Raw genomic sequence first — 18182 nt, forward strand, 5'->3', positions numbered from 1 at the left:
GGCGATTAACGCCCCTCTCGAATCTCGTGCCCCTAGCCTTGGCGGCGTAGAGCACAGTATTAAAAACGACAACGGCTATTATAACGGCGTTACAGTGATGCACTGATACGCAGCCGTTCTCGCGTTTCGTACAAATTCTGTACAAAAAAAAAAATAATATTCCAAAATGTTGTTTATCTATAATCTATATAATGCATCCAATATTATATATATTATATTGTATATATTAAATACCTATTTTAAATTAAAGTAAACGAATAAAATTCAAAATAGTATCAATATACCGTAAACAAATATTTATTATAATTTCTGAGACTACAATATTGAGGTGGTGTCTCGCCACCAAAACCGGTACTGATAAGAATACGCACTCTACCTGTAACGTTGAAACTATCATCGGAATGCCTGCGTCGAATACAATGCTACGCAGCGCCGAGGTGCCATCTGTATCGCCGATTGCCGAACGAGTGTGCACTGTACGGTAGGTAGTTCGCTCTCGCCGCTCCCGTTCAGTTGTATTTTGAATTCCAACGTTTTTACCGTGATTCTTTGTTTGCATCGGTACTTCAAATCACTGTCGCTAACCACCGACTTCCGACTGCACCGAGTAAGTTATAAATTATAATCATAGATATTAGATAATAATATACATTATATCCCGAGGGAAGTTAGGGAACTGTAGATACTATAGTAGATTTTATATGTAGGGAAATCATCAGTATCGCCGGCCGATTCACGCCCGAGTCAACCGCTGATCGCCAACCGCTGTAACTACGGTAAGACCACAAATATAATTATATAATAATATGTAATATATATCTGTTATAATATATATCTGTGGGTAAGACTCAAGGTTTATATATAATAAAGGTTGCCTCATTGTCGTGTAAATAAATCGAACCCCTGAACCATTTCTTATCTCTGACGTCACACGAAGTACAAAATTCATGGCGGCGCATACCGAAATGCTGTTAAGCATAATATATTTTTTTGGTTTATGCAATAATGTTTTATTATACTTCATTGATTTACTGCTAATTATTAATTTCGATATATTATAATTGAATATTGTATTTTATTACTTGAGGATATGTTATGTGTAGTGTTATTAATTATTTTTTTAAAATATTATTTTAGACAGGTTTTAATAACACCCACAGTCATCATATTATACTTAAATATTTTTTTTAAATTTTACAAATTGTATCTAATTGTAGTTACGTGGTATTTTAAGCATCTACTGAACTGAACTAAAAAGTTGGAATATTATTAAGTATAAATGTAAAATTATTATTAAATATTGCTATGAGTACCTACTTTAATACACTGCTATATAGCTTATACCTATATCTATTATGTGTATAACCATTTTATGCTGTTATTTTGAGTAAGTACATTAGTAAGTACATAAGTAATTACATTACAGAAGAATCAATAACAAAAATAAAAATTATTAAACTATGGTTTATTAATTACATTATTGCCACATTATAAAAATATCAATAAATTATGTCATAAGTCTTTTAAGTTTTTGCAGTCGTTGTAGATTTGATTTAGCTTTTCTTTTTTTATTAAGTAAGACACTGTGGTGGATTAAATGCTTTATTCATATAAGAACCCTTTGTTTAACATACTTTTGCACTACAGGATAATATTTCCATTTTATTGAACATTTTTTTGGTCAAATTTTTGACAACTTCAGGAATTTTATGTTTAGTTATTTTATTAAAGTCTTTCTATTCTAGTAATATTATTTTTGAATTTATCACTGGGAACTATTAATCCACCATAAGATAAGTTATTTATCCAAGGTGGCATCTCATAATCATGTCCGTGGGAGGTTTTTTGTGAATTTTGTTTTGTTGTTGTAGAACCAAGCTCGGGAAATTTTATACTGAATGTCTTAGCTACTCAACATGCCAAGTATTCAACTACATCTTGAACCATTTTAATTTTATCATTATAATTATTTGATATTGACTCACTATCACTATTAGTGTCTGTAGCGCACATTCACTGTCATCGACATTTTCAGATACATAATTTAATTACAAATCAATTGTATTCATTCTTTTGGCTAGTTCGGCTATCGGGTTCGATTCCTGGTCCAGCAGATAGATTTTTGACGTTATTTCCCCTGGAGAAGTTAACACATGTTAGCTTCATCAAATTAATATGTTTTAACCAAAACCCGCCACACACAATTCATTACTTTTTTTGGTCTTCGCATAAATATAATTTAAATAATAAATGTTTCTCTACCATGAGTAATCATCTAGAGATTATGGACCACCGGTTAAGAACCCTGCCCTAAACTCTACCTACAAATTGGTTTTCATTATTCACAATTTTGTGCACATACGAGTTGTTGTAAATTTTAGAAATATTTCAATATGTGCGGAAATGAGTCTACCTATATAATAAATGGTCAGTGTGAATTATCGGTGCTAACCCAACTGTAGAGGTTATTGTAATTGAACGACGAGCAAAAATCATAAAAAAAAAACCGATTCCGTTCGATTTTTTGATCATTAATCGTCATTGAGTGGTACAATTTTGATGTTATTTTCACCGGACTGATTTTAAAAGCAGTATATGGTTGGCGGTGAAGCCTTGTTTTTAAAATTTTAGGGAAAAATAATATTGTATACTGGGAAATTATTGGCACAATGATTATTAATAATAGACAAGTTGGCATGTATGTAACTTATTTGATGTTTATGAGTAAGTAGTGTGTTTGTGTGCGGGTGTGATATGTGTGTTAGTTATGTTCATACTCTGAGATTTATAACGTTATAATGGAGGCACAGACTTGCTATGTTCTCGTATAATTATCTCGTACATTTATGAGATTAATATTCAACGATTACATTATTTAGCTTATAATTTAAAAATTTTCTGGGATAAACGATCGTATCACGTTTAGTTTGGTACCAAAATGTTTGTCTTGATGTGAATTCTATATATTATTTGTATATCAGTTCAATGTTACTTTTACAAAATGCTTGATGCTTGATTTCTGGAATTTAAATAAATTATTTCTATTTATTAAATGATGAATTAAAATCACTACCTAAATTAAATTTATAATATATACATCATGATAAAAAAACCTCTGTCTCCTCCCCAATACCGGTGTTTGGAAGCTTATAACTCAAATCACTTTTGGACAATATGCAAATGTTGATTATTTTTATTTATAAATTATCCCTTCTTTCAGAATTTGCCTGTATTAAAATAATACTTCCCCTTTTTAACAGTTTACCTTAGGAACCTATTTCATAGGACTTTATAGTTAATAGTTATTAATTTAATATCAATGACTGTTAACTTCGTGTAAAACATCGCCAAGTAAAATAAAAGTCACAGATTGTGATATCAAAAAGGAGCTTTATTATTTCATAAATTCAGTAGTATAGAAGTATTTATAATTGTTTGTAATTGATGGAGTCTTTATGCATGGCTCTAGAGGGCTATACAACTAATTATTCAATGTCTCCAAGTCGACACCAAAATCCTGATTGTATATTTTAATAGTCTTACCATAGGTGTACCTTTTTAAATACATCATACTAGGAGCTAAGATACATACATTTTTTTAAACCCACTTCAAAACAGACTATCATAATTTAATTCATAAATAGTTCTTTTATAGGTACTAATGAATTTATAAAATACAACTAAGTTGTGTATGGACTGGGGAGCAGAGTTTCTATCAATCTCTATTATTATTTATTAATTACGCTTAATGACTAACGATGCCCACTTTGTTAACATAGTTTTTTGTAATAAATATTAATATTATGCTACGTACCTACATATATGTACTACAGTCAATAATCAAATAATTTTTTAATTACAGTAGGTATCTGTTACTTCTGTGATGGCGCCCCCCAAAAAGAAGATCAAGATCACCGCAGGTCATCAAGGACTTTGGGCATTGAATGTATGCGTGGCTTGCAAAAATCCTTTGAACTCTACTTCTAAGATATTGGAATGTCTTCATGGCTTGTGCCAACCATGTTTTATATTGAATTCTAAAGTACCAGGTGAGGTGTTCTTAATATTTTGCTTATCTAAATAATATAGTTTTAATCACCAAAGACGAGATAATATTCATCAAATATGACAATTTTATATTATGTGTAAAATTTGGTCAACTATATTAATATGTAATTACAATTATTTTAATTCATGTAGCACTGGTTTCCATGCTGACAAAGCAGAATAAAGAGTGAAAATCAATGATTAAAAAAACATAGGCATGATTATTTTTTATATGAATTTAAAATTAAAGTTTGAATCAAAATTCATCAAAATCCCGAAAATGTGCATATTATTTTTCAGTTAGAGTTCATAAAAATTTACTTTTAATAACCAACATTTGAAAATTTATTAGATTCCTCATGTTTTCTTACTTTAAACGAAAAAAAAGTTAAAAAAAAGTAACGCTATAGCAATGAAATATTTTAGACTTCTGTAAATTTTTTTTCAATTTTTCAGAAAGACTGAAAATTTAAAACAAGGTTGCATGTAAGAAGTTAATTCTGTAACCTTAATACCTAAATAATATGCATAAACAGATTTTTTCATAATTATTAAAATTTGAACGAAATTTAATATTTAATAACCAGGAATAATAATTTTAGTTTATTTTTTTGTAATCATATAATATTTATTCAACTTACCGGCTACTGTATATTAATAATAACTATTGTTAGGTATTACGTCTTATTATTAATAAGTAATAACAATATAAATATAATATAAAATATCCTAGACTGACAAACTGCTACCGCTCGGAATCGTTTTTCGTGTACAATGATATTATATTATCATTGAATTCAAATTTAATACCATCAATTACAGTGACTCACTTGTAACCTACTGTACAGCAGAGTAATATCCAAGTATCCGCTTTTTTTATTTATTTCAATACACATCTAATATAGAACATATCCATTACAATGACATACTTGACATTCGACATCCACCTTTTTGTTAGATTGGGTGGAATATTTTTTTATATTTAAAAAACAATTATTCTATAAAATTATAGTATTTTATATTTTATGTATCTATACAATATTATGTACCTATATAAAATCTAAATACCACTCATTCATTGCTGTATCTTAACAACTACAAAAAGGACAAACCTGAAATTTGGAATAGTAGTTCCTCTAATAATCTAGATGTGCATAAAGAAAGAATTTTCTGATTATTTGCATTTTAAAGGAGTGGTAAAACAGAGTAAATTTGATCCACGGTGAAAAATAAAGTTTTTTATTTTGTTTACAAATGGTAGCCATTGCTTGCAGATTATAATAGTAATAGTAGAAATTAGCATTATTTTTTTTTTATGTATAAATTGCTGCCATACATTTGTTACTCGGGTAGATTAGATACAAGAATCCATCAAGTTGTCGCGTGTATGGCCTTGAATAAATAAAACTATATCTTAAAACCAAATGTATGAATGTAATTTATTCATTCAAAAACAACTCAATTGAATTTGACGAAAATCTCAAAAATTGTTTTTTGAGATGTCAGAAAAGTTTAGAGAGTAAGTAGTTTAACCACGTTAAAAATTTGCCAAGTGCAAAATCCTATCCGCGACTTGCGGTTGCCCATCTAGGTCGACTTAATTCACGAAGCTAGATACACTGATGACAATTTTTTCATGAACTAATATACACTGCCATACACTAAAATTGAGAAACACTTAAACTGAGATACAGCCAGTATAGGTTAGGTACGCTGTGTACATAAGATACTATTAGGATCCTAACCTAACCGGGATATTCATTTAAATCTATATATATTATACACCTACACCTACTTATTATCGATAATAAAATGTTATAAAATAATAGTTATTATTTAGTGAGTAGGTATATAATTCTATATAAAACTTATTTATGTTTATAGATTACTTTGTCGTAATTAAATTAAATTAAATAATTTAATTTGCTTGTAAAATATTAAAAACATAATTTTCTGGGAATCAGGAATGGATTCATTTCAAATACAAACTTTTTTTTGTTACAAATTATAATTATTATTTATATGAATAAAAAGCTAAAACACATATTCAGAATATGTATAAGGTATATTATAATACTTCAATGCAATTATAATTGTATTCGAGTAAAAAAAAAGTTTTGTTATACTTCTATTTGATTTACTTTAGAACGCCGCTACATATGTTTGTTTATCATAATGCTTTTTATTTTTATGTAGGTCATTTTGTATGCAAATGTGGAAATGAAACTGAACTTTCAACCGGCCTCATAAATTATTCTATTGCTTGTGAAAAGTTTGATGAAGTAATCACAATTATATAACATTATATATCAGCTTTTATTGTATGGGTGCAGTTTAATTGAAAACTATGGTTTGTAGTAGAGAAGGTGGCTTATTGTACCTATACTTAAGTTGATTAAGTTTTAACACACGTTATTAACTACGTTTGATGATTAATTATTTATTGAAATCTATTCAGTATCTCTTGGCAAGACCATACACCATTAAGCCACAGCCCTCTCCTACTCATAAATTGCGCTTGTATACAATATTATCTAAATATTTTATAAATAATTATTTTATTTTTATTTTTCATTTGTATGTTGTTTTTAGAGTACTTTAAGAAATAATTATATGGACCAGAAAAACCAAAAAAAAGAGTATGAGAAATATAAGACGAAAGCCCCGTGTCCAAATTGCGCTGATGTAAGTACATGTACCTATATATATGAATCCGGAATAAATCAAAATATATCTTTGTTTTTAATAGAATACTAATCAACCACTATTATCTTTGACGTAAATATCTAAATCGAAATATGTAACAGTTTTTTTTATTTTATAAAAATGCATTAATTGTATTAAGAATTAATTCAATTTTAAAAAATTTTAATGTAAAAAATATCTATTATAACCAATTGAAAATATGTTAAAAATATTTCACGTTGAATGTATATTTTGTTGTATACAAATTTGTGTTTATTTTAAATATTTTAAAACTGAATCCTATAATGAATCTTACATTGTCACATAATTCAGTTTTGTAATTTACATTACAGAAATTCATGGAGCTATATTGCATTACATGCAAAAAATTTCATTGTGGACTATGCCATTTGATGCATCATAGTAGCCACGAATTTAAAACTATAAACACAGTTATGGAGGAGACCCGGTCAAGTTTATTTAAAAATAAAGTTGACTTATGGTATGGTTAAAATGTTTATAATTTCAATATATTTAATTTTTTTTAATTGATTCTAAAAAAAACTCTATTGTTTGAATTTCTTAAGAATAATATATATTTTTTTAAACAGTAGAAAATCCAATTTTGTAAATGAAGCAAAATTATGTTTATTGAAAGATATAAATATACTAAACACACAGATGGATGAAATAAAAAAAAAAATAGATAGACAATTTGAGGAGTAAGTATTACCTGATTCGGTAAACTTTAAACATGCTACAATTTATATATTATTTAAGTATAAAATTTTAAATTTAACATATTCGCATCTACATTTAGATTACACATCTACATCATATAAGTACTCAAATAGACATACCATACGGCACATACCTAACCTATATTATCACAAAATAGTATTGAAAAAATTTCTACCTGTTTCAGCTCTAAGCAATTTTGAATTTTAACGATGTCATATGTCTTGTGCAAATTAAGATTTATATTCTGCACTCAATAAGCCATAAGGTTCACTTACCAATGCGTGATGGTACACAATATAGTTATTTCCTAAAAATTATAATTGATTTTCCTCAAATCTATAGTACCTACCACAGAATAATTCCTAACAATCATGATAATAATAATAATAATAATATTAATAAAATCTAATTATTATCTTTACTCGTTACCGATATGGCTATATCGGTTACCTATTGAATATCATTACCTATCATTATTCATTATACTGTTCAGCGAGAGAGCACACCGATTCTGTGCATTCCTCCGCGTCACCATGCTCTCGAAACTGGTTCCCCAACGGCAGGGTTTTGTGTTGGGGAACCAGTTTTCATCGGTGTGCAGTGCGGTCCACGCTGGACAGAGTATAGATATCGTACTCAAGCGCATCTAAAATCACCCATTTTTGTAAAATTCTTACAATTAAATATTTTATTTCATTGACTTGTATTAACATTATACACAGTACCTATATCAAGACAAACGTTATAATATATTAACATTTACTAGCACGAAAGCATGTATCATGTTGAAAATACATGAGTTTGTTGTACAATAACAAATATTTATATTTAATAATTAATAACTTATTATTATAATATAATTATAATATTATGTGTCATGACTCAATTTTCGTGTCATGAGTATTTAACTTTTAAATAACAAAATAATATTATATGCTTTACACTTTTACAGGATTCGTGCCGAATTGTTGATGATCGAAATACAAATGGAATATGATGTAAATACGTTTTACAAAGAAAAATTGGAGAAGATGACTAAAATTTGTTCGGCAATAGACAAATTAACAGAAAAATATGATTTTTATCTGGATTTTTCTGAGTCTGTCTTAAAGAAACAGAACAATGCAGATCTAGATATCACACAGTACGTGACATATATTATCATTTAAATATTATATTATAATATATTAGGTAGTAATCTTGGTACAGATGTTAAAGGAATTCAATCCCGCCTGTAGTTTCTACAAAAATAGAACCATGTTATGCAAATAGTTCCGACTGTACTAGTTATCGGATAAAAATTCTGAGAACATACTTAAATTCATCATGACGTTAACTAAAAATTAATTTTTCAGTTTATTGTAATTTATCGTTTAAACACTTTAAAATTAAATTTTAAAATATCAATAATATTGATCTAAACTAATTAGTTTTAGCGTATTACACACTATCACGAGGAAATAACACAGAAAAATATTTACCGCATTGCATTTTACAGGGAAATTTCACAATTCTTGTCAACGAATTAGTCGCTTACACACATAGGTATTCTGCAATACGCTTATGAATTAATAAATAATAAGAATTTACACCTGTAAGCAATTTTTAGATGTTTCAATTTCCAATTCGACATCCTCTTCTGAGGCTGTGGCTGAATCGTTCTGTTTTGAATTATCGATTTTAGATAACTATACATATAATAGTATAATAATTGGAGTGTTCGATAAAAAAGTAGGACTCAATATCGGAGTTTAATAGAGTTTGAAGTACTTAAACGTTTGTTAAATTGCAATGATAAAATAATAAATATACTATGTATAATCTTTTCCTAACTTTTTACTTCCTTTTTATAATCTAATTATGATAAATTGTTGTGTTAGACAAAAAATAATTCGTAAATAATAATATGGTTGTATTCCCAGTTAAACTTAAAGTAATAGACTCGTGCAATGAAATATCTAAAATATAAATTTAATTTTGAGATCCATGACGTTTAATATGCAGAACGACTGTTAATGTTTCATTGAAGTCATCAATTGGTTTATTGTTTTAATCTGTTATTGAATAGTTATTGAATTATTATTGGTTTTGTTTGATCTGAAATATATAAGGTTTAACGGACTACGGACATTGAATAACCTTTGTTCCTGAACTCTCACTTGGGAAAAACTCATAAATCGAATGACTTTGACGATAGTTGCTGAACGACCAATATTATGTGCTATATTATGTGTTAATTTTTAAAGAATAAACTGTGTTTAAATGCGTAGCTTTTTCCAACTACTGGGTTTCATCACTTTCATACAATATTGGTCCATAGGTTCGTTTTTCAAACCCAAAAACAGTGGACAATAACTGTGTCATCTCCCCGCGATGTGTAATACAGTAATCGTTTTAGGACATTCTAGGTTGGACATGGCGTAATTACCGTAGTGAAAAAACTGTTAATGTACAAATTATGTATACTATTTCGGTGATTTTAATATCAATATTACATTAATTTGACAGGTTGATTCGCGTGAGATAAATTTTATTTACATGATTTCGTAATTAATTATTATAAGCAATAATAATGTTATACAGACAAGTGGTCAAATATAAATTATTTGTCTATTGATGTATTTAATTATATTTTAAATGTTACATTTTAATTTTTCGCAAGTAATCGATATCTACCTATAGGTATATTAGCACTTTTACCAAGAAAATTTGTCTGCTATACGATCCGTTCTCTTGGCTTATAATAATAATTTACATATTTTACGGGTTTATAATACACATACAATTTATTATAGTTTGGTCAACAAACAACTGGAGAATTTAAGAAACAGTTTTATAGATGAAATTAATGAATTGGATTCAACTATTCCAAATATTGATTTAAAAGGCAAGTTAGACGATACACTGCATAAGTTAAAAAAATGTGAGTATAATAATATAATATATTAATTATATCCGTTTGTCAAAAACGAATGGACTAATGCTGTCAGTGTGAATCAGTTAGTTTATAATATTATATGTTTTGTAGCCATCACAAACATTATAGTTGATGATCTACACAAATATGAAGAAAAAATTAATGAAATTTGCAAGACCATGAGTATTACATCATGTCCAGGATACCTCGATGCCACTATGGTAAGATTTAAAACTGTACAAGTACAAAATACTACAAATAATCCTATTGAACTTGACACTTCCGTGGTTCCACTAAATCGTATGGATGAGAATAATTAAACGTTCAGCAGGATTTTTTTAAAATAAAACCTATACTAGGTTGGGCATAACAAATTGTGTGATAATATTATACCGTCAGGTATATCTATTTATTCTTGGTATGGGTACAATATATTCAGATATTATTATGTAAAACATATTATTTTTATTTATTAATTACAAATTATAATGTTTCAGTACACCGAATGCTATTACAAGTGTTTGTACAATTTTAATAGTGTTAATAATAATTGTATAATAAGTATAAGTAATATTTTGATGATTACGATATAATGGCATTGATAATGAGTAAAATAATTCTTGATTATATTGTACAACAAATATTAATTTGAATAATTACAATAAAACTCAATAGGCATTGAAGTATATTGTTATACTATAGAGGATGTTCAAGGGGGGGGGGGGGCGGCCTTAGTCCCTAATAAATGGTTGGATATTATATCCACTATTCACAGTATTATATACTTAATTAAATAAACTGCCAATATCTAAAATCATAACAACCCATTTTTCTTTTCTTTTTTTTATTTATTTAAACTTACAATGTGTCAACATATTACATGTTATTACAAGGTATTATTTATATAATAATGATTCGGTTAACAGAAAATTATAATGATGTTATTGTGGAATGAAAAATAATGGGAGATAAGATATTATATAAATATAAATTTTAAGGGAGATAAGGGGAGTTATTAGTGAGTTTAAATTTGAAATAAGTCTTGAGAGATGTCGGTGATTTTGAGTTCCGCGTGTAAATTTTAATGATTTTTGGTGGCTTCAGCGTAAGATTTGGTTTCTTGATAGGTGTTGGAATCAGGTCATTTGGCTGGATTGACGGTTTTTTTGAAGGCAGCTTTGTAGACTGGGCATCCTTTAAAGTTTGCGGTGTGGTCTTTAGCACATAGGGCGCATTTGGCTAGACTATTTTGGTCCTTGGTGCACTCGATTGTCAGGTGGTTTAAAACACATTTGACGCATCGAGCTTTATGGCTACAATAATTCTTTGTATGTCCATAGTCTTGGCAATATGGCATTGCGGTGGGCCACGTCTTTTTTGATTGTTTTTTCGATTTTCACTATTGTGTTGAGAAGAGATGTAATATCATGGATATCATTGTTATTTTCTTGATGGCGGATATCCACGAAGAATACTGGGAGTGGGCAGTTGTTCCTACTTTTGGCATTGTAAATACTCCTGACTGAATGTCCCAGGTCAGTAAGAACAGAAGTAATATCGGTGTGTAAGGTGGAATGATGTACATTTTTGATGACGACTTTGTATGTGGGATGGCTTGGGGGGGGGGGGGGGGTAAACGAATGAACAAAAAACTTTGTGAGGTGGTCTGTCCGGATCTTCCGTGGTGCTAGTTGTAGGTGTGGTGAGTATATTGTCTTTATCAGTGTTGAGTACGGCGTAACGGTTCAGGGTGATAAAAACTTTAGTGTTTTTGTCGATTTGACTGGGCGAACCGTTCGATAAGTTTCGCTTCGTTGTTTTAGGTGTACGCGGCATGATAATGACGTAATGTTATTGTGACCAATTATATAATAGCGATATGATAACGGAGTGCGGACGATTACGACGTGTGTGTGTTCATGTTGAACGTTGCGGCCGAACTGATTTTTCTATTTAAATTACATTAATAGTTTTAATAATTTATTTCAAACTTTCAAAGTACCTATATATTATTATTTATAACGCTTAATCGTAACTTACCGTATTGTATTGGAAATAATATTTGTCTAATATTTAAATAAATAAATAAAATAAATCAGTTTTTTTCATCAGCTTCAGTTTCCAACTGTAGGCAGAAAAAACATGTTAATTTTAACAAAATGCGAGCTAACCCTGTCCAGCGAGATAATTTTAATTATGAACCAAAATTAATTAATTATTGTTAGGCAATAAAAACAATGATATATATATTTTTATTTGTATTAATGAACCAGCTGCAACTTAGGCCATTGGGTGGTTTTTAACTGTGAGGGAGGGTACTGTAGGTTTAAACACGTGTGTTTGTTAGTTTGACAGAATTTTCTAGTGGGCACCCATGCCCTGGTGGGAGATGGCGACCTCTCTCTCCAGACTCCGTGACAGCCCGAAGAGAAGTGCCGCCCGTGGCCGGTTTTCGATCAGTTATTATTAATAATTGATTAGGCGTAGCGTATTGATATTTGTAAAAAAACAAAATAAAAAATAATAATAATTTTACAAACATTTCGACTTAAATATATTAACTAATGGTAAATGATAATGAACCAATTCAAAAAAAATTCTTTTCTTATGTTTAACAAATTAGGAATTTTTTTCTTGTACCAATTGTAAAATACATTTTTTTTCTTGTATCAATTTTAATATACACAAAATTAACCGGAGATTCCGAGTGACTTTTTCACCAAAGATTTTTTATTCGGAATTTTTATAATCGAGTATTTTCTTTCCGATTACCTGCCTATATGAAATGCTATTTTTATTTTTTAGAGACATAAAGCCACCCCGCCAACTATAGTTGATGAAAAACAAGTAAAAATAATAACCAAATATAATTGCGCCCGACAAGAGAGGAAAAGTTTAACATCTTTACATCCAGATACTAATGACAAGATTCAGGTGATTCAGCAGCTTCACAACCATTATTTGCAACACCGTCTGGAAAACAGCGAGTATGTTCCGTGGTTTATATTTACTGACGGGTTACACTTGGGCGAATTAGTAAAAAAGTCAATGCGTTCGGGAAGTTTAGCATATCGCGTTTGAGTGAATGATTTTTGGAACAAATGCACTTTACCAACCTCCTCACGATTTTCTATTTTTTTTTCAAACGACTAGTTTTTTATGCTTAAAACAATAGTTGTAAATTTTTTATCGCAAACTTTACTATTATTTAGAAGTTATAACCTTCCAAAGTTTGCGAATTTACGTTTATATGCATGCTCGTAACGCTTATAACGCTTACTTGACTGCCACGCGCCTATAACAAATTTTAATTTTTTTTTACGTTTTTTAACAAATCGTGGGACATGGTAATTTTTTGTGTGAAAAAAATGTTGGTGAAATCAGAATTTGGTGCACAAATTTAGTGTCGAAGGTATAGCTAATCAAAGTTTTCAGTTTATATTATTAAAACCCATAAATAATCATAATGCTATAGTTTTCATTGGTTGAACTATTGTCAAAAAAGTGATGTCTGCGTTGCCCTCGCTCGCTGTTCTGCGCTCGGACAAAAAAATCGAAAACATTCCCTGATTTGTTGTGTAAAACCAACTTGGGTAGACCTAATGCCGGATTTAGCGGCGGTGCAGGGGGTATATTGTACCGGGGCCTCAGGTTGAAGTCCTAAATTTTCTAACTTTCTATAACTTTTTATTATAAAATGAACAAACTTTATTATTTTAAGATGCTACTGACAAGTGACAATCATTTATTTTGGACGGTTTGAATTTTAGATTATACGATTTATCATTGTTATTGTTTGTTTTACATATTTATTTGTATACACATTAATTATATATAGTATGCATCGTATACTATTTTTGTATAATGGTACTATTTACTTTATCTCGGGTGCTCGCGAAGTACAGTATCTTGCTGGACAAACTAATAATATAACCGTTATTTATCGTATATATTTATTATATATAAACGGATTATGATTTACGGACATGCCTTGGTGCAATGTTCTTGGTTTCGGATATGTTATTTTGTACTTTTGTCAGTTTTATTTTTTGGGTACCTACTTTATTATATTAATTTTTCATTTGATTATTAAAAATATAAATAGATACCTACCTACACTATCTTTTATTGACTTTTGAAAAAAAACATGTCTAACAGACAATTTGAAAGTGGTGCATCTAAAAGACAGAGAAAAATGTTGAAAACAATAAATTAAAAAAATATAACGAACAATTGATGAATAATTTTGTATTCAAATCAGGTAACTGAGGTATCTGATTCATATATTTTGTGTCCTTTCATTTTAGGACAATATAGAGAATATACAGCCATTATCATATTAATGATATTTATTCTTAAGGGTCTCGTTGCCAGTTTTTCAAATTTTCCACAATTCTATAAAATTTGAAAGTTAAATTTTATATTTTAGTTGCCACCTCAATTATACTACTAATCTACTACGCGATACCAATTTAGGGGGGGGGGGGGTTGGTTGATAAGGTGTATTATATCGAAAAAAAATAACTTAACGGGAATAGCTCACAAGCTTTGTAGAAATGTCGGATTTTGATGACTATTTTTTTTATCTGAAAAAAGAAGAATTCCTACAACCCGCATCGATCTCTGATTTTGTATTTTATTTTAAATAACTGTATTCAAAAATTTGTAAAAAAATTGGTTTTTATCTTGTATTTTTTTTGACATATTAAAAAGTTTGAGGATTAAATATTGAAAAACAGAGATCGATGCGAGCTGTAGAATATTTCCCTCTAGCAATAAAAAAAAAAATTGAAATTTGGTTGTTTCTACAAGGCTGTATCTTTATTTCCGCAGAGTGTATTTTTGAGGACAAAATGGCATTGGCACTGGCCTTAATTTATATATACTAGCATAGAAGCATACATTAATGATTAATACATCATATCTAAGCGTAGTATAATAGAACAGTGAGTGAATGTATAGTATCATAATTTACCTATTAAATTATGGAATTTTAATTTTGTGTTTTTTAGTTTGTTTAATATATCAACACGACAAAACGTATCAAATAAATAGATAAGTGTAATGTCGAGAAAATTTGTTTTTTAAGGGCCTCTAGTTGGTAGTTGCACCCCAGCCTCCTGAGACTATTAGATCCGACACTGGGTAGACCTCAGGTTTAAACATTGTTGTTAAAAAGCAAAAAATCTGTTAGCGTTCCCACTTGCTCACTGCGCTGCACTCGTTCAAAAAAAAATCGAAAATATCCCCCGATTTGTTGTGTAAAACCACCTTGGAATTAAACAACGTTGTTATGAAGCAATTATCTTCAGGTAGATTTTTTATACATACTATGTTAGTAGTAGTACGTTGGTGTTGTCAAATTATCTGCAATACACCCACAGATATTATACCATTATATATTAATATATTATCTTTAATTGTCATTATTCCTAGTAGATTTTTAAATTTATTAGATGTCTGAAAACTACAAATAATTATTTTTAAAAGGAAAGAATACACAAAATATTTAATTAACATCCGATGCCCGCGTTTTCTGTTTTTGCAATTAAGTTTACAATACCTAATTGTACATTTTAGCAGTGTTACTATCCTAATCTCATCTATATACATAAAAGGATAACAGTAACCAACCATGTGGGACATTGTGTACAAATCAGATCCGTAGCATTTCAAGAATATGAAGAATAAGACCCCCACTGTAGTTGTTTATCTACAACATGGCTGATGATAATTATTAATGACAATTGTGTTGAGAAATTAAAAATTTAACATTCGTCTATTGTGATTTATCGTTAAAGCAATTATAATAACTACAAATATTTAAATGAAATATCTATTTAAATTTAAACCGACAAAATTCAAATGTATTTCACTTTCTAGTTTCTAGTCCTAGGTGTACCTAATAGTATTTTTGGAATTTAATTTTGGTAAAATACTAGTTTCAACACTATTTTGCTTGAAAACTAGACTGGCTAAAGATTATTTGTTATTGAATTACCATATGAATTTTGTTAAATTGCTTATGTGTGTGTCTACTAGTATATGATTATTGTTTGTATGTTATAGATCAGAGTCATGGAATATATTTACCACTGCGGAAAGCTGCAGAGAGAATGAGGGACACCAAAAAAGATCCCCATAAAGAAGAATGAAAATTTCAATTTATTATTTAATTATAAATATTTCAAACCTTGATTTTATAATATACTACTATACTAATTACTACCTAAGTATAGGTTAAATAACTTATATGTAATAATTATATTAGTTTTTATATTGTAATTTGTAGGTATAAATAATTTATAAATTATAATAAAATAATTGTATACTGTCTATTTCTATAATACTTTATGAAATTTACTTATAAATAATGGAATACTACATAAGGGTGTAAAAAGGCTAAAAGGGTTTCAACCGTTTTAAGCAGGGGTCCATTTTTTCATTGAAAACTCTCTACAACATAAACATTACATAATACTTAATAATTTTTTTTTAAACCCTCTCTATTACAAAACTTTACAGTGAAAGAATAATCTCCAGGTCCCTTAAGATTTGTTATAGAGAGTTTTCACAGTATTATTATTATTATTATTATTATTACTTATTTTAAAGGGCACTACACAGTGCTACACAGACATTTGTTGTCTCTGAATTACATGTGCGTAACATAGCATATTTCAAATTTAGCTCCTTTTGTTTAAAATTTTAAGTTAATTGACCTCTTATAACATTTAAAGGTAAGATTTTTATCTAGGGTATCAAATATGCTTTTTATAATATTTTAATTTTAAAGCGAATTATAAGTATTTTAAGATGTACAAACCATTTACAATTTTAAAATACTCATAACGCGCTTTAATTCTATAACATAATAAAAAGTCTATGAGATGCCCGAGATACCTAATAATTTTACCTTAAAATTCTATAAGTGGTAAATTCACTCTAATTTTTAAACTAACTGAGCTAAACATGATCTGCTGAGCCTAACATTTGCTACGTTACGCACTTGTATAAGACAGAGACAACAAATTTCTGTGTAGCGACCTATTAATATTATAATATAAGCTATATACTTTGTACAAAACCAACTGTTGACAAATACTTTTATACAAAAATTTGGTACAAATAACGTTGTATTGAACTATAGAATAGTTACATGGGTACCTAGGTATATAGTACATTATATTATATTATATTATACAAAGATGTTATACACTTAAAATACTAAGGATAAGATGTTTTTATGCCCAATAAATCTATCAAAATATTCTTAGTTATTCATTATTAATTATTTTATAAATACTGGTACCTATAATCGCACTGATTTCCAATTTAAAAAAAAAAGGTATATTGTATCAGTATATATGTATACTTATCTATGTTATCTTCAAATTTAATTGTTTAGTGTTTACTAAGTATTGATTTGAATAAGAAAAAAATTATCGAAACCAAAACCATACCTACAATCTACATCGTACCTATCTTGTATATTCGTACAAAATTATTTTAACATAAACATTCCCAATATACATATCTTGTAGCATTGATTATAAATACTACTATATAGTATTTAATATTTATAATTAATGCTTGTAGGTATGTAATGAAAAGTGTAGGTTACCTACTGTCTTGGCAAAATGCTCTTACCTAGCTTAAACAAATACTAAATAATTAAATAATTTACAGTTAGTATTTCATTTTTACCATGTTCATTATCACCATATTTATTTATTATTTACCATAACATCCACTATTATTGACCTACATAACAATAATTTATTCCTATTTT

General features: G+C 28.7%; 1 protein-coding gene across 2 annotated transcripts; it reads left to right on the forward strand.

Moving 5' to 3' along the window:
- The first annotated feature begins 374 nt into the window (after positions 1 to 374).
- On the forward strand, positions 375 to 16897 carry LOC132935990 (E3 ubiquitin-protein ligase TRIM33-like). 2 transcript variants are annotated; one of them, XM_061002638.1, is made up of 12 exons: positions 375 to 607; positions 708 to 776; positions 3863 to 4049; positions 6244 to 6329; positions 6640 to 6732; positions 7086 to 7234; positions 7344 to 7454; positions 8426 to 8617; positions 10269 to 10396; positions 10502 to 10611; positions 13196 to 13377; positions 16460 to 16897. In XM_061002638.1, exons 3-12 carry the CDS (start codon positions 3884 to 3886, stop codon positions 16533 to 16535), a joined length of 1293 nt encoding a protein of 430 aa, XP_060858621.1. In that variant the 5' UTR covers positions 375 to 607; positions 708 to 776; positions 3863 to 3883; the 3' UTR covers positions 16536 to 16897. The 2 variants fall into 2 exon arrangements, with proteins under 2 accessions (XP_060858621.1, XP_060858622.1); XM_061002639.1 differs by lacking the exon at positions 708 to 776.
- The last annotated feature ends 1285 nt before the right edge of the window (positions 16898 to 18182 follow it).

This window comes from Metopolophium dirhodum, chromosome 1 (assembly GCF_019925205.1).
Source record: "Metopolophium dirhodum isolate CAU chromosome 1, ASM1992520v1, whole genome shotgun sequence".
NCBI classification, from domain to species: Eukaryota; Metazoa; Arthropoda; class Insecta; order Hemiptera; family Aphididae; genus Metopolophium; species Metopolophium dirhodum.